This window comes from Sarcophilus harrisii, chromosome 6, assembly GCF_902635505.1.
Source record: "Sarcophilus harrisii chromosome 6, mSarHar1.11, whole genome shotgun sequence".
NCBI classification, from domain to species: Eukaryota; Metazoa; Chordata; class Mammalia; order Dasyuromorphia; family Dasyuridae; genus Sarcophilus; species Sarcophilus harrisii.
In genome coordinates this window covers 231,266,286-231,286,926 of record NC_045431.1, presented here as the reverse complement: position 1 = coordinate 231,286,926, position 20,641 = coordinate 231,266,286, and the positions used below count along the sequence as shown (strand labels likewise).

The 20,641-nt window shown below is 45.4% G+C and overlaps 1 protein-coding gene across 1 annotated transcript in view; it reads right to left on the bottom strand.

Annotated features, from left to right (window-relative positions):
- Nucleotides 1–20,641, bottom strand: part of LOC100934550 (transmembrane protein 263) — a 333,570-nt gene that overhangs the window by 271,594 nt on the left and 41,335 nt on the right. The window contains exon 2 of the mRNA XM_023506380.2: nt 11,884–11,974. Coding sequence (XP_023362148.1) covers nt 11,884–11,974 — 91 coding nt within the window. The remainder of the gene's footprint in view (nt 1–11,883; nt 11,975–20,641) is intronic.

The window sequence follows — 20,641 nt, the reverse complement described above, 5'->3', positions numbered from 1 at the left end:
CTCTACCCCTTATTGTACAGGTGAACTCCACAGAGATAGGACTTACCCAAAGTTTCTCAAACACTAAATTGCTGACTCCAATCTAGATCCATTCAATTCCAAGGCCAAGATTCTTTTCTCTGCAGCACACTTTCTGGAATTTTAAAACCAAGATTACTATTTCTAAGACAAATAATTAGCTACCCTATCATCCCCCCCCCCAGCTTACTCCAGCTACTCTGTACTCCCCCAGATGATTTGGATTTCTGCATTTTTCAAGAGCAGAATATCTAGGGACTAGGGTGCTACCACCAAGAATCCTTCACTTTGGGGCTCCAAAAATATTAAAAATATTATTTAGTATTTCATTTCCCCCCAGGTATAGATAAAAACAAATTTTAATATTTGTTTTTAAAACTTTGAGTTCCCAATTCTCTTCTTCCTTTCTCACCCTCTCAATGAGAAAGCAAGTGATTTTATATAGGCTATATATGTGTAGTTCTACAAAACATATTTCCATATTTGTCATGTTGTTAAAAGAAAACTTAGACAAAAAATGGAAAAAAAGCAAACCTCAAGAAAAGTAAAGAAAGTAAAACAAAATGCTTCAATCTGCATTCAGATACCACCCATTCCTTGTCTGGGGATAGATGGCATTTTTCATCCTAAGTCCTTCAGAGTTGCCTTGGGTTATTGTATTGATGAAAATAGCTAAGTTAGGTAATTCTCAGATGATTCTCTTACAATATTGCTGCTACTTTATACACAGTACATTTCACTTTGCATTAGCTCATGGAAATCTTTCCAGGTTTTTCTGAGAGCATCCTGATCATCATTTCTTATAGCACAACAGTATTCTGTCACAATCATATACCACAATTTGTCCAGTCATTCTGATGCTTTAAACCCAATCACCAATGCTCGTCTGCCCTTTTGCACCCATTAGTCTGTCTTCCCTTTCTTCCTCAGGCCACATTTACCAGGCAGGGAAGAACTCCTGGAAGCCAGGAAAGGAAGAAGGCTGCTGTATGGGAGATAGGTGGTCCATGTTGACAACGCAAGGTATAGGAAGACCACCTGGGCAGAAAGAAGCCTGGCCCAGACATTCCTGATGTTCTGGAGCAAAGCTCTGATTGCCCCATTCTAGAAATACCTTTGGACTCAGAGACAAGTACTTTCTGCTCCCTCAGCCCAAGTGAAGGGCTGCTGGTAACATCCTAGTCCCTAGATATTCTGCTCTTGAAAACGCAGAAATCCAAATCATCTGGTAGAGTGTAGGATAGCTGGAGTGAGCAGGAAAAACAATAGGGTGGCTAATTATTTGCCTTAGAAATAGTAATCTTGGTTTTAAAATCTAAGTAGGATAATGGTGTGCTTTTCTTGTATTAAATGTTTAATTGTTTGTTGGGAAAGGAAAGCCTGAAACTAAGATGAGCTGGCTGCATGATGGGGTAGTACTGAGCCTGGGAGAGGAGACCTGAATTATAGCTTTGACTCTATTGCTTCCTCATTGTGTATCCATTTCTTTCTCTGTAAAATGAGGGGACTGAACAAGATGATCCCAGAAGCCCCTTTTTGCCCTGACCTCCTTTTAATGACCTCTAGCACTTCCCATCTTACCCATGTGCCTGAGCCCCTCCAGCAGGTCAGATTCAGGAACCTATACTTGGGTGAGCCAGGCACAGGGCCGGGCCAGCCAGCCCCACTTTCTCCTGATTCTGGCCACCTCACCAAACCAGCAGCCCAGCAAAGCCCAGAGCGGACACATCCATTAAGGTGACTAGGAAATCAGTGAGGGGGGGAGCAAAATGCCAGTCAGCCTTTCGCAGCTCTGGCTCAGAGAAGAACCCGGAGGGCGATCTCTGAACCCTGGGGAGAGAGGAAGGCCTTTCTCCTCTCATGGAAAGGCTGGTGCAGCTGGTTCTCAGTAAGGTGACCAGCAGCGAGCTGAGGTTTGCACATGCTAATCGGGGCTTTGTCCTTCTCAAGGGATTAAGTTCCCAAAATGCAAAAGCAGAAAAAAGAACTTTTGACTGGAAAAGCTGCCCTTTCTGATGTCAATATCATCGTCAACGTCGCTGAATGGTTCTGATTCAAGAGTAGGCGTGGTACACGCATGAACAACAAGACAGGAAATGGAGAGAGAGAGAGAGAGAGAGAGAGAGAGAGAGAGAGAGAGAGAGAAAAGGAGAGAATCAGACAGAGATATATGTAGAAAGGAAAAGACAGAAGAGAAACTTTAAATCTACTGGAAGAAACGGAGAGAGGGACAGAGACAAAGAAACAGACACACAGAGAGAAACAGAGGGAGGTGGTGGGACAAAGAGACAGAGAGAAGGGGGGAGAGAAGAGAAATAGACACAAAGAGAGGAATCCTGGAATAGACCCAGATCTGAGAGAGAGGAGGCAGAGGATTTTATGTGGAGAAAGACCCAACCAATCCACAAGCATTGAAGTGCCTGCTATGTGCTAGTACTAAAGACACAAAGACAAAGAACAAAAACAGCCTCATCCTCAAAAAAAAAAAAAAGGAAGGGGGGGGGGGGAGGGAGGGAGGGAGGGAGGAAGGAAGGAAGGAAGGAAGGAAGGAAGGAAGGAAGGAAGGGAGGGAGGGAGGGGGAGGGAGGAAGGAAGGAAGGAAGGAAGGAAGGAAGGAAGGAAGGAAGGAAGGAGGGAGGAGGAAGGAAGGAAGGAAGGAAGGAAGGAAGGAAGGAAGGGAGGAAGGAAGGAAGGAAGGGAGGGAGGGAGGGAAGGGAGGGAGGGAGGGAGGGAGGAAGGAAGGAGATCGAGGCCATCCTCTGTAGAGGAGCAGAAACAGCAGCAGGCCGCAGTAGAGGAGGCAGACGGAGGGAGGGGAGGAGAGAAGGGACGGAGAAGGCAAACGTGGCCGGGGAAGACCTCTGGCCAAACTTGGGCCGGACAAGGGCTGATGGGTCAAGGACCAGAAAGTACCTGCTCACGCCTATTGCAAAGGCGAGGGAGCGCCCCCGGCCCACGAGAGCCCGAGCCGCCCCGGCCCCGCAGACCGCAGCCTTGAACCTGGGCTCCCCCGGGGATGCAGCCCAGCAGCGGTTTGTGAGAGTGCGGCGCCCTCCTGTGGCTGCCGGAGGAACTGCGGGGGAGGTGGGAGCCCCGCGCAGCGGGGCCGGGGGCCGGGAGGGGGCCCGGCCGCAGAGTTCTCCCCTCTCCATTGCTGCTCCATGACGGCCGCCCGGGGCTTGCTGACTGTCCTTGCCCGGGCTCCCTCCGCCGCCGCCCATCCTTCCCGGGGGCTTCCTAGCTAGTCACAGTCATCGGAGGGGGCCAGTCCGGGGGGGCTGCCTCCTCCGACCCTAGGATGACCCCATCCGGGCCTTTCCCCTTGACCTCCCGGAGGCCCCTCGCAGCCTGGAAATGCAGTCTGGAGAAGGGGGTGTGAGGGATGCTGGGGGTGCGCCCGGGTCTGGGTCGGCCACTTCTGGGCGGGGTCAGCCCCTCTCTGGGCCTGGGGGGGGAGCGGGGGGCTCCTGAGGAGCGAGGCTGCGCACATGCCTTCTAAGGCCTCTAAGACGAGTGACAGTAAGACCCCTGAGTGTCAGCTCTAAACCATGACCTTATGACCAGGCCCAGACACAGCCTTAAAGTTTCAAGGCATTTCTCTCAAAGGGCTGCTGGGAGTAATACCCATTTTATGGACTGGAAGGTTAAGGGCCAGGAAGCACAAACCTTTGTCCAAGGCCCCAGGCCCAGCTGGTGTCAGCTCGGGGCCCCAGATCCCTGCCACGTCCAGATTCGATGCTCCGCTCCACTCGAGAACCTGATGTGATGGTCCCATGAGCGGTCCCTCTCCTCAGCATCTTCACCTGTGCAAGACCCAGCTCTAAATCCTGGACCCCTTTCTGTCCTGATCCCACGCCAGGCAGACAGGACTCGTGGCCAGCACTTCATTGTGCCCAGCTCCTTGCCAATGGACTGGGGGATCATGAGGTGACCTGGAACCTGACAGTCTCTGGCCCCTCCTGTCTGTCTTGATTGGCTGACTAGTAAAATGAGCCTGGGGGGTGGGGGGTGCTGAATGACCTCTGAACTCTCTCCTGGCCAAATCCAGGGATCTTTCCATTAGACCAGGATTTCTTAAACTTTTTTCCACCCCTTTTGCCCAAGAAATTTTTATGCACCAGGTATATAAGCATATGAAATAAGTATACAAATCAAACATTTACTGCTAATAAATTATAATTTTGCAACTCACATTCAGTTAGGTGCTTGTGAGCCACAGTTTAAACTTTGCATTAGACCACGCAGAGAGATGAAGCTGGGAGGAGGAGGGTCTAGAAGCTTGCCTCCTTGGGGAGACAGAGGGGTACTCGGGGTCTTAGACTGAAGCCATCTATCTATTCCGGCTCCCCTCTAGGCCTCAGTTTTCATGTCTGTAAAATGAGCGGTTTGGTCTTCACTAGAAAATCTCTGAATACACATTGAAAATTATAGTTTGAGAAATCATATGCTGAGTTAACACATCCTTCCCTCTCCTTTCTAGATTATAGTTCAAGGGGAAATAGGGAAAACCCATTAGGGACCAAAATCTTTCCATTTCCTAATCCACCAGATTTAAAACCCAGATTATAGAAGCCAATTTTTTTTCTTTTTATTTCCCAGTCCCTCTTAGTGATGTGTACACAATAAGTGCTTAATCACTGCTTTATGTTGGTAAGTTGTACACAGAATAAATCTTCTCCAGCACTTTGCAGGGTGCTCTGAACACAAAGCTTAATCAATGATGGTTGACTATCACAAAATTGAATGAATGAATGAATGAGTGAATGATGAATCTACTCTTGGAAGAGATGTAATACAACCCTATTTATTTTATGCATTTAAAGGAGAGGGTTTACCAGTCTGCAAAGGGATGAATGACATACTAAAAAACATTAAGAGTTCCAGGACTAGCACATTGGTAGGGGCTTAATAAATGTTGACTGATGGATTAACCTGGATCTGCTACTTTGATGCTGTGGGAGCAAGGAAAAGGAATTTTCATTTCTCTGTACCTCAGTTTTCCCATTTGGGGGGATGGCCAAGATTGTTCTGGCAATGGTAAGGATATAGTGGGGTTAAGTAAGGATGATTAAAAAAATAAAAATCAAACACCCCCCTCCAATTCCCCATTGTCCAAAGAGAAAGGATATTTCTGGAGGAAGGCATTTGAGAGACATCAAACATTATGTTTCCTTTCTGGATTTCCCTCACTAATTTCTTAGTAACTGGTTTATTTACACAGAAAGGCCCACAGTTAGACTCATAAAATGTGCTTTTGATAGCAGACGTTAAGATTATACCAAAGGACAGGCAGCTTCTTGGCCATCTGAATAAATGGCATACAGATGGTCTGGGGCTCTGCCTCCATTTTGGATTAAGGTCCCTTCTCTGTCCCCAGTCTCTCCTCTTAAGAACATTCGATAGCCTCTTTTAATGATTTATTATTCTGCAGAAACAGTGGGGGACGCCCAGGAATTTGAGTCTGGCATCTGTGGAGGCAAAAATGGCAGTATTTTTTGTAATAAATGTAATTCTCCGAGGACAGGTCTTTTATTTCAAGAGTATTTATACCCTCCCATTTCTTCCCAGCCCTCCTCCCCCACCTCCTACAAGCTGGGAGTGAATATACCTCACCATCCTGAGACTAAAATCACAGTGATAGAAGCGTGAAATATTGGTCCAAGGCTGAGGATGGAAGGCACGGAATATTATCTGGGCTCCCCTGGGCTCTCATTACATTAAGGCTTAGCAGACAGTGCCTTCAATTCATAGATCCCAGAAAACAAGAAAACGATTCAGTTACACTAACATGATTTATTATGTTTTTTTGCTAAACATCTGATTTAATGCGGGGGAGGGGGGGGTGCTACCAGGAGGCAGAGAATGAGATAAAAAAAGAAATAGAAAAAAATCCAGTTGTTAATGACACCTTCTATTAAAAGAGCCTTAGAGATCCCTCGCTTACAGCAGGGCATTTTGTTTAATGGCTATTGAGAACTTCCCATCCCAGAACTCCAACGTGGCTGGGTTGTAGTGGGAGAGATTGGTATTTAGAGGCAGAGGCCTTGGGTGGGAGGTCTGGCTCTGCCTCCATCCCAGAATGCCTGGGGCACACGCCACCTGTCTGGGCTCTCTTCCCAGTCAGACTACAGGCCCAGATCTCTGGGGAGGACAGGTCCCCAGCCCTGCTCCTTAGCAGCCAAGTAGATAGTGAAGGCACCTTCTACCTGTGAGACCTGAAGGACTTACTTCCCCTCTCTGGCCCCCATTCCCTTCTTGGTAACTAAAAGGGGGAGGAAAACACGCTCATTTCTGGATGGACCTGCTGCCTTGCCTCTTTCTCTCTGGATTAGCTGGGGAAGTCCATCCTCGAGAATGCTGGGGTTAAAGATTATTTTAGCTTTTCCCAGAGCTCCCCAAGATGGCCTGGATCCCTCTGTTACCGTTGGCAGGGGCTTCTAGAAGCAAGGCCAGCCACAGGCAACCCTCCAAGTGCTTCAAGCTTGCTCCCCCTCCCCTGGGAAACCATGGCATGGGAGCATGGTGCCCAAATACCTTGGTGGGCTTGAAGGCCAGAAGCAGAGGAAGGGTGGGAAGTGAGGACGAGGAGGTGCTTCCGGGAAGCATCTGACTTCCTGTGCTAGGGCTGAGGTGGGGAGTGAGGCTCCCAGATGAATTTAAAGGGTGGAAGGGCACTGAGACACCTCCAGCAGAACCTAATCTTTTTGTCATCAGAGACTCCTTTGGCGGGAACCTATGGACGCCCCAGAATGTTTGAAAATACATAAAACGAAATCCATCAGATTATAAAGGAAATTGATTTTATTGAAATACAATTATCGGAATATTATTTTGAAAAACAAGTTCATGGCCCTCCAGTTTAGAACATCTGTCTAGCTGAGCACACTCACTTCTAGACCAGGAAGCTGAGCTGAAGTGAGATGCTCCCGATCCCCGTTAGCCAGTGTGAGAGCCCAGCTGGAGAGGACCAGGTCTCCCAAAGCCAAGTTCAAGGCTCTTCACTCAGCACTGGGCAGCCTCTTAGACCCATTAAGGATCAAAGTGGGCACGAGCAGCACTTAACTGGGGCTCCTTAGCATTCTGAGATCAAAGCCAGCCATTAACCCATCGATAATCCCTCAGGGAGGACATTTACAAATGTAAATTCAATGGGGACTGGGGGAGGGGGGGACCCAGAGTAGGAATTGAGGCAGATAACCCTGGGAGCTGTCACAGAATCCCGCCCATGGATCTGCCTGGACCTACCCGCTATGGTTACTGATGGAGAAACCGAGGCTTCTGGGAAGGGAAGGGGCGTGGGAGGCTATCCAGCTATTGTTTCAGTCTCCCTGGATGCCTCCTGGCCCTGGGAAAAGCTCATATTTAAAAAAACAAAACGCCAAGGAACAAACCCCATCCCCTGGGGACTGCTAAAAACAGTTCCTGCCTGATCCAGGGAGAGGTTCAGATGACATTGACCAGGTCACCCCCATCTGATGTGGGAGCCCCAGTTCTCTTCCGGGAATTGGGGGGCTGGCTGAGGTCATTCAGGCATAGTGAAAAATCTCCGTTTCAGAATGTTTTCCCATTTTGAGAATTGGAGAGAGTCAGAGCGGGTTAGTCACAGCCTCTAGTCCCGACTGTCACTTACTCATGGTGTTACATTCCCCCTTATGAGTCCCTGAATGTTTCTTTGCAAAATGAGGGGTTTTCATTGGACACTGAGGCCCCTAGGTGCCTGCACAGAGCTGACCTACCTCCTGTATTCCTTTATGTCCTTAGGTAACTTTCAGCTCTGAAATTCTAGGTTCTAAGTTCCCTTCCATCTTGGACATTCCATGTTTCTGACATTCTGGGAATAAGAGAGTGGTAACGAGGCCCCCACTGCTGCCACCTTACCTGCAATTCCCCTACCTTCTATTTCTGCACCAGGACCCCGAGCCCCAGGCCCAAGAAGCAATTTCACCTTAATATTGAGTTTTTCTCACCTTTTAGATTCACAAAGTACTTTACACACAACAGTTCAGGAAAGAAGGCAGTGAAAACATTTTAATGTCCCATATCCAAATTAGGAAAATGGGATTCAGAGAAGCAAAATGATTTGTCCAAAAACCCAGACCTCGATCTTGGAATCCAAGACTAGGGTCTTCCCAACTCTGGGGAAGGCTTAGTTGCTGTGGGACCTTGGATATACTGAACATTTTTAGAATATAAATGGGATTTATAAAAACATTGGTTCTATCTTCTTCTCTGACAGCCTATTGTAAAGTGAGGGAGTCTCCATAAGAGCTTAGTAATTAACTGCTAATTGATGTCTAAATCTCAGCTCTTACTGGTGGGAAGCTGCATAGAAGAATGAGACTTATGGTTTGCAAGCTGAAGAGCTGACTTCCAGTCTGGGCAGGCCTCTCCCCCTCTTCCCTCCCACCCCATGACCTTGGCTGAGGGTTGGGAGGCAGACCATTGGACAGTCTGTATTAGAAAGAGGATCCTAGCTACAATTTACCAGAGGAGTGACCATCTAGCCATGGTTGAAAGACTACAACTTAGAAGGAAGTCACTAAGTGCCCATTTCCACATCCTTTACAAATCAAACAAGAAATATCCCCCCTTCTCTTGAGTTCTCCCTCCATCTCTCTCCTCCGGGTCACAGACCTGAGATATGTCATTTATTCCCCTCACTACCATTTCCTCACCTCCCATTCCCTCTCACAATCTGGTTTCTAATTCAACCATCGCTAAGATTGCTCCCTAGGGTTACCAATGACGTCTCAACAGCCGGATCCACTGGCTTTTACCAGTCCTCATCCTTCCTGACCTCTCTGCAGTCTTCAATATGGTTGCATAAGCCACAGGCTTGTCAGTAGACCACGAGAGAGATGGAGGCAAAATGCTTTGCCCAAGAACTCAGAGCCCGCTCTTGGAATCCAAGGCTAAGGTTCTTGCCAACTCTAGGGAAAGACTTCATTGCTGTGAGATCTTGAAATTCCAAATGTATTATCATCAATCTAAAGCTGGACAGAACCAAGCCCATGGCTAGTGGGAGGGGAAGGATGGGGAGGATGCAGCAAAGGAGGCTGAGAAGGGCGCGGCCTGCAGGTTGGAAGAACCTTGGTAATATGTTCAGAATTTCAAAACGGAGGGAAACGGCATTTCAGTCCCAAAGTGAGGCTTTCCCTCAGCCCCTCAAACCATCTAAATCAAGAACTGCCTCATACCTGGGTCATTTCTCTTGTTTAAATGCATATGGATGGGCCCTACAAATTCTGCCTTCAGATAGTCCAGAATCATCCCTTCAGTCTGGGAGGAAACTTGTCCAAGATCATTCTGTTCTGACATAGCAGGGGTGGGGAGCCCTTTCCCCTCTGCCAGGAGTCTACTGACCTTCCTTCTAAAGGAGACTAACCGGCTTTCTTGTTTACATGATTGATTTGCCGCAAAACTTTTTTTTCATAGATAGCAGGCAAAAAGAAATGCCCAGATTATCTAAAAATTCCACATTTCCTGAAGTCTGAATTAATGAGGTTTTACTGTATCCTTACAGATTTATTTTATTCTTCCTCCCACTGCTCATTAAAGCCTGGAAGAGTCAGAACCAGATTTAAAAGGTAACCTAAAACAGAAGTCCAAACAGTTTGTGTTTATCTGGAAAAGAGCAAAGGGGAGGGGAAGATCAAAGTTGGTTGGCTTACTAGGGGGCAGGGAAGGACTCCCCATTCAAAGAAACAAAAACTCCTTTCCCCCCCTAGAATGAGAGACTGTTCTCCGTGAGAGATCTGACTTGTAATTCATGTTTCCTTTGGGAGGAGAAAAAGGTGGCTTAAACTATCACTAAGGTGCACAAGACTGATAGAAGAGTCTCATGTCTACAACTTTTTTGCACATAAACAGGATCACAGAGTTGGAGGCCACAGAGGCCAGTCTCCTTCTTGAGCAGATGTAGAAACGGAGGCCTAGGAAGGGGACATGACCTGGCCTGCCATCACACAGCCACTTGGGTCCGAGGAGGCCCAAATCTTGACTGTCCCAATGCCAAAGGAGGCTGCTCTCTCCCTACCCCATTCCCTGGATCTAACCTCTGCCAGGCTTTTCACACTGGGACATTTTCTGCCCTCCAGGGACACTGCCTCTCCTTCTCCTGACCATTCTTCCTGGCTTCCTGGACACTAGGATGGAAGGCTCTCGGGCCTCCCCTTTGTCTCTTCAATGCCCTGGCTTCCTTCAAGCCCCAGCTAAAATCCTGTCATCAGGAAGAAGCCTTTCCTGATTCCCCCTTAGTCCCAGGGCCTTCTTTCTATTGATTATTTCATAACTGATCTTGTTAATAGCCTATTTGTACCGGTTATTAGCATGCTATCTCTCCCCTTTAGACTCCACGAGAGCAGAAACCACCTTTTATCTTTCTTTGTGTACAGTGCCTAGGACAGTGCTTGGCACACAGCAGGCACTAAATATCGACCAACTAACTTTATTGCTGGGCCTCCTGACTGGGCTCCCTGCCTCAACTCTCTCTCCACAATAGGCCACTCGATTTGCTGATGCTTTAGGCACAGAATCGAACAGCATCATCCCTTAGGTGGCCTGCAGGGGCTTCTTGTCATCTCTAAAATAAAAGAGAGACTGTCTGGGTCTTGAAGCCCCACAAACTAGCCTTCTCTCCATCCTTCAGACACCCCCCATAACTGAACTCCATAACTCAGCACATGCCTGGCACGAGCTCCCTCCAAACCTCAGTCTTTTGAGCTCCTCTCTTTGGGGAAGGTGCAGCCATGGCTTGAAAGAAGCCTTTCCTGACCTCCTTGAAAGTAAAGTCCTTTGCATTTTACGTGTGTGTGTGTGTGTGTGTGTGTGTGCATTTATATTATATGTACATGTACATATATATATATACACATAAGCGCACATACACACATGTGAGTGCTAGCTGTCTCCCTCATAAGAATGCAAGTTCCTTGTGATGAGAGATTGTTTTATTCTTGTGCTTATGGCTCCAGAGCCTAGCATGGTACTGGTACACAACATGTGCTTAATAAATGCTTATTAACTGATTTTTCTTGGAGGAGAGCTCACAGTCTATAGGGAAGGAGGCACTCAAGAAAAGACGGCTTTGCACCCTGATCAGCCATCTGATAGCCTGGCCAGCTTCACTGGGTCCAGCATGTCCTCTTCTCCCTGCTCCCCAGGGGTCAAGGGGTCAGTTACGCCACATGTGGGGCCAGCCACTGCCTCATGTGGCAATCGGGCCTCCTGAGCCCAGAGGTGGCGGTGGGGATTCCTGTGACACTGGCGCTAGCCATCTCTCCTCTCAAATATGAGCAACTTTCAGAACCAGAATAAAGGAAGAGGGCCAGGTGGGGAGGGGGCGAGGGGGCAGCAGCTGGCCGGCTGGTCACCAAGGAATGTTGTTCTTGCTCCTTGGCAATGGTCCAGCAGACACGACTTGCCTGACCTGAAAGGCCAGAAGAGAAAGGGGGGGTGGGGTGCTGAATGAGTCAGAAGCTGGACCCAGAAGAGAAGGCTGCGCCGGGCAGAATTCTGGCACGGAGGGAAGAACTGTTCTCCTCACTCTCTCCCAACAGCTCTGACTCTATCTGACTCTGTCAAGGACGACAAGCCGCGTGACAGGAGGCTTAGACATAATTGCTTTTAATTAAAACCCCTGATTTTCCCCAATACAAACTCCCTTCCCAACATGACAAGGTGCCACGTGCACCCATCCCATGCCGCTGGCAGCTGCCACTTTCCTTAAACTCAAGTGACACCTGCTGTCACCCTGTTGCTGTGGGGGGCCTGCCGGGCTCTCACCCTCCCACCCACATTGATAAGAGGATCGTCGCAGATGCAGAGAGGGGAGGGGGAACCCCGAGAGAGGCCCAGGCACAGTACCTTCGAGGGGACTCTCCTGCAGGGGTGGCGGCAACTCTTCCATGGGGGTCTCCATATCCTCTTCTACCATCTCCTCATCCAGGCTCTGCTCCTACAGAAAGAACACAGGTGAGGGCAGGGAAGGCATCTGGGCAGGCCTGAGGCAGCGGCTGCCTACTTTACTGCTCCTTGACAACCTCAGCTTGTCTCAGGGACTGGCCTCATGGCACAGCCAGTATTGGAGCGAGCTACAGAGGGACCTCCAGGTGTTCTGGGAAGGCAGGCGCACCCCAGCTCCGGAGTGGCCCAGAAAGGAGGGATCCAATTAGATAACCACAAAGGGACTTTCAGGCACGGGATTTTGGGGTCCTGAAATGGCTACACCATCTTGGTGGTAGCTGAGATAAGAGTGATGATAATGACTGCATGCTAAACACTTTACAAATAGCATCTCGTCATTACTGATCACAAAATAGAAAATTTTGATTATATCAAATTGAAAAGTTTTTGTACAAACAAAACTAATGCAGACAAGATTAGAAGGGAAGCAACAAACTGGGAAATTATTTTTATAGTCAAAGGTTCTGATAAAGGCCTCATTTCCAAAATATATAGAAAATTGACTCTAATTTATAAGAAATCAAGCCATTCTCCAATTGATAAATGGTCAAAGGATATGAACAGAAAATTCTCAGACGAAGAAATTGAAACTATTTCTAGCCATATGAAGATTTGCTCCAAGTCATTATTAATCAGAGAAATCCAAATTAAGACAACTCTGAGATACCATTACACACCTGTCAGACTGGCTAGAATGACAGGGAAAGATAATGTGGAATGTTAGAGGGGATGTGGGAAAACAGGGACACTAATACATTGTTGGTGGAACTGTGAATACATCCAACCATTCTGAAGAGCAATCTGCATTTTTTATTTCCTTCCCAGGTTAATTGTACAATATTTCAGAATCTGATTCTTTTTGTACAGCAAAATAACGGTTTGGACATGCATACTTATTTTGTATTTAATTTATCCTCTAATATATTTAACATGTATTGGTCATCCTGCCATCTAGGGGATGGAGTGGGGGGAAGGAGGGGAAAAATTGGAACAAAAGGTTTGGCAATTGTCAATGCTGTAAAATTACCCATACATGTAACTTGTAAATAAAAAGCTATTTAAAAAAAAAACAAAACAAATAGCATCTCTTTTGATCCTTGCAACAGCCTACAAAGTAGGCGCCATTTTACAAAAGAAGAAACTGAGGCAAACAGAAGTTATGTGTCCAAGGTCACATTCTTATAAGTATCTGAATTTGGATTTGAATTCAGATCTTCCTGACACCCAATTACTGTTCCACCTATCTGCCTCCTGCGAAACCAAAATACAAAACTCTCTTTATGGTCCAAGAAACAGTAAAAAACCAGGATCTAGGATTTGGACTTATTACTCACCCACTGATGCCCTAGAGGGTGATAACTATGAGGCTGGATGGAGGGGCCACAGAATCCTAAGATATAAATCTGAATGAGGCTCTAGAGCAGGAGCTCTTAACCTGAAATCTGTGAACTGACTTTAAAAATAGCTCAATAATTGTATTAAAATATAACTGGGTTTCTTTGTAATCCCACGTGTTTTATGCTTTGCATTTAAAAACATTGTCCTCAGCAGGGGTCCCTATACTTCCCCAGAGTGTCTCAGGGGTGAGGGTGGGGTCTGAAACCCCAGCTTTATATGTTCCCTGGTAAAATCACCCATTTTATAGGTAACAAAAGCTGAGGCCTAGGGAGAGGAAGTGATTACCCAGACCCCAAGGAACAAGGCTGAGATCTGAGTGCAGGGCTTTGGCATCTAAATCTAGGGCTCCTTCCTTTTATGTCCCATTCTCTGGCACTTTAGTCCTTACAGCTCTTCCCAACAGCTAGAAGGGACCTGGAGAGTTCTTTTTTTTTTGGGGGGGGGTTCAAGTCTTTTATTTTTATTTTTTTAATTTAATAGCCTTTTATTTACAGGTTATATGCATAGGTAACTTTACAGCATTAACAACTACCAAACCTCTTGTTCCAATTTTTCACCTCTTACCCCCTACCCCCTTCCCCAGATGGCAGGATGACCAGTAGATGTTAAATATATTAAAATGTAAATTAGATACACAATAAGTATACATGACCAAACCATTATTTTGCTGTACAAAAAGAATCAGACTCTGAAATATTGTACAATTAGCTTGTGGAGGAAGTCAAAAATGCAGGTGGGCATAAATATAGGAATTGGGAATTCAATGTAATGGTTTCTAGTCATCACCCAGAGTTCTTTCTCTGGGCGTAGCTGGTTCAGTTCATTACTGCTCCATTGGAAATGATTTAGTTGATCTCGTTGCTGAGGATGGCCAGGTCCATCAGAACTGGTCATCATCTAGTATTGTTGTTGAAGTATATAATGATCTCCTGGTCCTTCTCATTTCACTCAGCATCAGTTCATGTAAGTCTCTCCAGGCCTTTCTGAAATCATCCTGTTGGTCATTTCTTACAGAACAATAATATTCCATAATATTCATATACCACAATTTATTCAGCCATTCTCCAACTGATGGGCATCCATTCAGTTTCCAGTTTCTAGCCACTACAAAGAGGGCTGCCACAAACATTCGTGCACATACAGGTCCCTTTCCCTTCTTTATAATCTCTTTGGGATATAAGCCCAGTAGTAACACTGCTGGATCAAAGGGTATACACAGTTTGATAACTTTTTGAGCATAGTTCCAAACTACTCGACCTGGAGAGTTCTTGTTTAAAACCCTCTGTAAAGGGAAAACTGAGGTCCAGAGAAAGCTAGCACCCTAAAAGCTTAGAGACAATTGGCTGTGAGGAAAGCGTCTTTCCACTGCAAATGCTCCAGTGTTTCCAGAGAGTGAGGATTTGGAGAGGGGTTCCCTCTACTCCCTAGATAACCACTCACTCCTCAGCAGCAGATCAGCAGACATATTAAGTGCCCATCAATCTATCACAGGAAGCTTTGGCACTTGCAGCTGCCTAAGACACACCAGAGCATAGCCTCTGAGACCCAACTTCTTCTCCACCCAACAGGAGGTAGCATCAGTGTGCAGTGCAGGAAATGGGAACTCTTGTCACTGGCAGAAGTAGGACTAGAAGCCAGGCCTCCGCTTCCTGCCCTTGTCTCTTTCCTCCAGACCACACTGATCTGGGTCAGGACTGTAATTCCGATGGTGCTGTTTTACAGACAGGCCCAGAAAATTGAGAAGAATGGTTCTAAACTTTGAATAGTTCAATTGGACAGATTTTTAATAAAGGCTTTCAATGAAATGATACCTAACCTTGCCATGCTGCCCTCAGTGCCCGTCCATGCTCCATGCCTGACGTGTAACTGGTACAATCCATCGCTAATTACTAACACCCTTGATTAGCTTCTTTTCTGCTCATTAGATACCCTGATTCTCCAGAAGTGTGCCAGCTGAAGGGGTTAACATTCCCAGAGTCTCTTATAAATATTTCATGAAAAGATCTTCTGAGATAACCTTAGACTGTTGATGTTGAAATTATCACACCTGCAAATTTAATTGGTCCAAGAGAGAGAGCACATAATTGGTGCCTGCAAATCTAGGAACCTGACTTGGTTGTAAAATTGGAGATTTTGTTATCTGGAGAACTTGATAACTACTTCAATCTAAATGAGAGCAAATGGGAAAGAGGTGGGCAGGTCAGGGCTGAGAGGAGAAAAGCATGTCAGACACACCTCCCCACCAGATTTGTCTGTCCCCTGGGAAGATGCATCCTTCCCCCACTGTTCCCTTTGCTTTGGTCTAAATTACAAATAATGGTCTTCTTTTCGGCAGAATTTTAGTGTTTGGCAAAGGCAAAACTGTGTGTGTGTGTGTGTGTGTGTGTGTGTGTGTGTGTGTATGAGAGAGAGAGAGAGAGAGAGAGAGAGAGAGAGAGAAAGAGAGAGAGACAGAGAGACAGAGAGAGAGACAGAGACAGACACAGAGAGACATTCAGAGACAGAGACCCAGAGAGAGAGCTGTGTCAAGTGGCAGAAGTGATGAGATGCTGAATTCAGGCTATGGCAAGTAGCCCAGTTTGGCAGGAACAGAGAGCATGAGGAAGGATGTATAATAAATCTGGGAATACTGGGAGAAGCAAGGTAGCCAAGGACTTTGGCCAACCTTAAGAGTTTACATTTCAACAGAGGCAATAACTAGAGAGCCAGAAAACGTTCTTGGGCAGGGAAATGACATGACCAAGACTTAGGTTTCAAGAAAGTCATTTGGCAGCTGTGAAGCATGACTTGGAGGAGGAGAGACTAGAGGCCAGAAGGTAAGTGAGGAGGTTGTTTCTGTAGCCTAATGGTACAGTCAAGGATGCTGAGATTGAGTTCAGAGAGACTTTGAAATCAGAGTTATTTCCTTACATTCTACTATTCTTTTCTTCACTAACCAACAATTTCAACTCGGCCACCAGTTAATGGAGTTAGCCCAAACTAGGGTTTTCTGTCTAGTTCTGCCAGCCCAATGTTAGGCTGCCATGAAGATCTTGGATAAATTCTAGATACTGGATCCAGAGCTAGTGACTCCTGATGTCAGTGACCTGAGTTATAAACCTTGCACCCTACAACCAAATTGTGAGAATTTAGGTTGTTTCCAATTGCTCTATCATCTCTCTCTTTTAAAGAAGTCTTCAATTTAGGATCTGAAAAGGGCCTTAGAACATAAAATGTCAGAGCCAGGAGAGAGACGATAGATTGGACAATGTCAGATCTGGGAGGACCTTTAGAACATGGAATGCCAGATTGGGAGGAACCTTAGAATTTAGGAAGAGATCTCAGAATGTCAAAACAAAACAGAGAGGAAACTTGGAACAGAGCAGGGAGAGACCTTAGAACAGAGCAAGTCAGGGCTGGGAGAGAGAGCAGAGAATGTCAGAGGCATAAAAGTGAGATCTCGGAAAAGGGCAGGACCCTAGAACACAGTATTGATAAGGCAGATTATAAGAGCCAGAAGGGATCTAAGATGTAGGATTTTAGATCCAAAAGGGGCTTCGGAGACTGTCTAGTCTATCCTATTGTCCATTTTACAGATGAGGAAGTCGAGATCCAGAGAGATGAAGTGCCCTGTCCTCAGTTAGTGAGGAGCAAAGCTAGAATTCCAGTGTCTTGATTCTTTCCAATACACAATGTTTATTACCCAGTGTAAAAGATTTATGTTTTGATGCCCCAAATAACTTAATCTCCATCTCTCCTCATGACCAATCTTCTTAAATTAGTATTAAAGCATGAGAACAGCTTGGGGCTCCTAGGCCAAAGTGGCTCAAGGTTATCTGAGATAACCCTAAATTATTCTATTTATTTAGTGCTATACCAAACCAAATCAAATACTGACCTAGAAAAAATAACAAAATTCATCTGAAAGAACAAAAGGCCAAAAATTTCAAAGGAATTAATGAAGAGAAAAGCAAATGAAGGTGGCCTAGCTGTACCAGATCTAAAATTACATTATAAAGTAGCAGTCATCAAAACCATTTGGTACTGGCTAAGAAATAGAGAAATTGATCAGTGGAATAGGTTATATTCACAGAGCAAAATAGTCAATGACAATAGCAATCTAGTGTTTGACAAATTCAAAGGCCCTAGCTTTTGGGATAAGAATTCACTATTTGACAAAAACTGCTGGGAAAATGGGAAACTAGTATGGCAGAAAGTAGGCATAGACTCACACCTAGCACCATATACTAAGATAAGGTCGAAATGGGTTCATGATTTAGACATAAAGAATGAGATTATAAACAAATTAGAAAAACATAGGATAGTTTACCTCTCCTATTTGAGGAAGGGGAAGGAATTTGTGACCAAAGAAGAACTAGAGATCATTATTGATCACAAAATAGAATTTTTTGATTTTTTGATTATATAAAGTTAAAAAGCTTTTGTACAAACAAAACTAATGCAGACAAGAGTAGAAGGAAAGCAATAAACTGGGAAAACATTTTTACATGCAAAGGTTGTGATAAAGGCCTCATTTCTAAAATACATAGAGAATTGACTCAAATTTATAGTAGTTTGAGCCATTCTCCAATTGACAAATGGTCAAAGAATATGAACATACAGTTTTCAGATGAAAAATTGAAACTATTTACAGTCACATGAAAAGGTGCTCCAAATTACTATTGATCAGAGAAATGCAAATTAAGAGAATTCTGAGACACTACTACACACCTCTCAGATTGGCTAAGATGACAGGAAAAGATAATGAGGAATGTTGAAGGGGATGTAGGAAAACTGGGACACTGATACATTATGGAATTGTGAATGGATGCAATCATCTGAAGAGCAATTTGGAACTATGCTCAAAAATTATCAAACTATGCATACCCTTTGATCCAGCAGTGTTACTACTGGGCTTATATCCCAAAGAGATTTTAAAGAAGGGAAAGAGACCCCCATGTGCAAAAATGTTTGTGACAGTTTGTGGCTAGAAATGAAACTGAGTGGATGCCCATCAATTGGAGAATGGCTGAGTAAGTTATGGTATATGAATGCTATGGAATATTATTGTTCTGTAAGAAATGACCAGCAGGATGATTTCAGAGAGGTCTGGAGAGGCTTATATGAACTGATGCTGAGTGAAAGCAGGACCAGAAGATCATTGTACACACCAACAATAGGACCATACAACGATCAATTCTGGTCAAGTGGCTCTCTTCAACATTGAGAGGATTCAAACCAGTTCCACTTGTTCAGTGATGAAGAGAGCCATCTATACCCAAAGAAAGGACCATGGGAACTGAGTGTGGAACACAACATAGCATTCTCACTCTCTCTGTTATTTGTTTGCCTTATGTTTTCTTTTTCAGTTTTTCTTTTTCTTCCTTCTTGATCTGATTTTTTTGTGCAGCAAGATAACTGTGTAAATATGCATACACATGTCAAATTTAACATGTATTTTAACATATTTAACATGTATTAGACTACCTGCGAGCTATGAGAGGGGGTAAGGGGAAGGAGGGGAAAATTTGGATCACAAGGCTATGCAAGGGTCAATGTTGGAAAAATCATGCATATGTTTTATAAATTTAAAACTTTAATTAAAAAGATTATCTGAGATACCTGCTATTTGCCACTTATATGGCTCTGGATAATTCTCTCCAGGTCTAAATTTCCCCAACCATAAATAAAGAGAACTAGACTAGACTCTGAGGTCCCTTCTGATCCTGCTCCCTTAGGTTCTAAGCTCCTCTCCAGTTCTGTATTCTCTGTTCTGAGGTCATCCTTAGCCCTAAGACTCTATTATAAGATGTGTTCTAGCTTTTACATTCTGTGATCTGACAATCCTGCACCTCTTGGGGAACAGGAAGAAAAGTTCAAGTATCATTGTCCCAGCTGTCTCAGCTTCTAGCTAGGAGAGCCCCCGAGAGCATTGTCAACCACCGGAGCTTGTCTAGTCCTTGAACCTCAATTACCTCTAGATTTAGGAAGCCAAGTGGCTTTTTAGATGCAGCTTCCACTGAGCAACTGCAGATAGAAACAAGTCTGGCATATGTGGTGACTGGCATGTTTCACGTCTGAATTAAAGTGCCACCTTTAGGATTATAAATAAGTGTACAGAACTCACATCGTGTGAGAAGCAGCACCTCACTCACAGTACACAGCGATGTGTTAGCCAGGAATCCAGGGCAGGTTGTGAGCTCTTGGGTCCTGGCCAAGTTGTCAAGGACCATAGGGCAGGAGGATAAAGCAGACTCTTGGCCCCACCCCCTAAAATGGGGGTTCTTGGGGGAGTACTCAAGGTGGAACAGATGGTCACTCAGCCATGAAAGTCCCTGTGGGGGACAATCACTGAAGGAAGCTTTTGCCTCTGCTTCCCCAGGACCAAAACATTCTTTGGCTTTGTGGCAAGCTTCCCTGGTCCTCAGTTTCCTTCCTAATAAAAACAGGGGGCTGTACTAAATGGCAATAAAAAGTCATATCTGTACAGGGATTTGCAGGTGACAAAGCAGCTATCATTATAAGCCTCATTTTGCAGATGAAGAAATAAAGGCTCCAAGGGAAAAACATGACTTCCTCAAGATTGTATTGGTTTGTGTTGAGCTTTCCACTAAACTACATGGCTTTTGAAGGGGAAGGTTAGGGGACACAGTGAGAAGGGCACCAGTGATGGCTCCAGTGCTCGAATATCAGAGGATCTGGGTTCAAATCCTGGCTCTGGCTCTCTAGTTGTGTGTCCAGGAGCCATTCACTGACTCTGGGTGGAGTTCTTCATCTGGAACTTGAGATCTCTGAGGTCACTGACCTTAGGACAAGGAGCCAGGACCCAGGAGGTGCAGTCCCAGGTCTGCTGCTCATGGGTTCACTGGGTCTATCCATAGTAACTATCTGTGGGTCTGTGTCTCTGAAGCTCTACAACACAAGAGTGCATTAGAGGTGCTCCTGGCTAGGGGTCCTGGCTGCGCTTCTAAGCCATATGGTCTCCCAAAGGCCACCCACTTAAGAACATTTTCTGTGAATCTCCCTGGTGTAAAATAGTATCTCCAGGGAATCTCGTTAGAGACTACTGCATGGAGACAATTGGCTGCAGAGAAGTAAGAAATTCTCCAAAGAGACTAAAGCTCCCCATGATGGGGAGGAACAGCCCTTTCCAGAGCTTCACTTGGGGAGGGACAGTGTGATATAATGTAAAAAAAAGATGAGTTCAGCCTCAAAGGAGCTGAGATTAAATCCCTGCTGTTATTAAAAAGTTGTATGATCTTGGGCAAATCCCTTTTGTTTT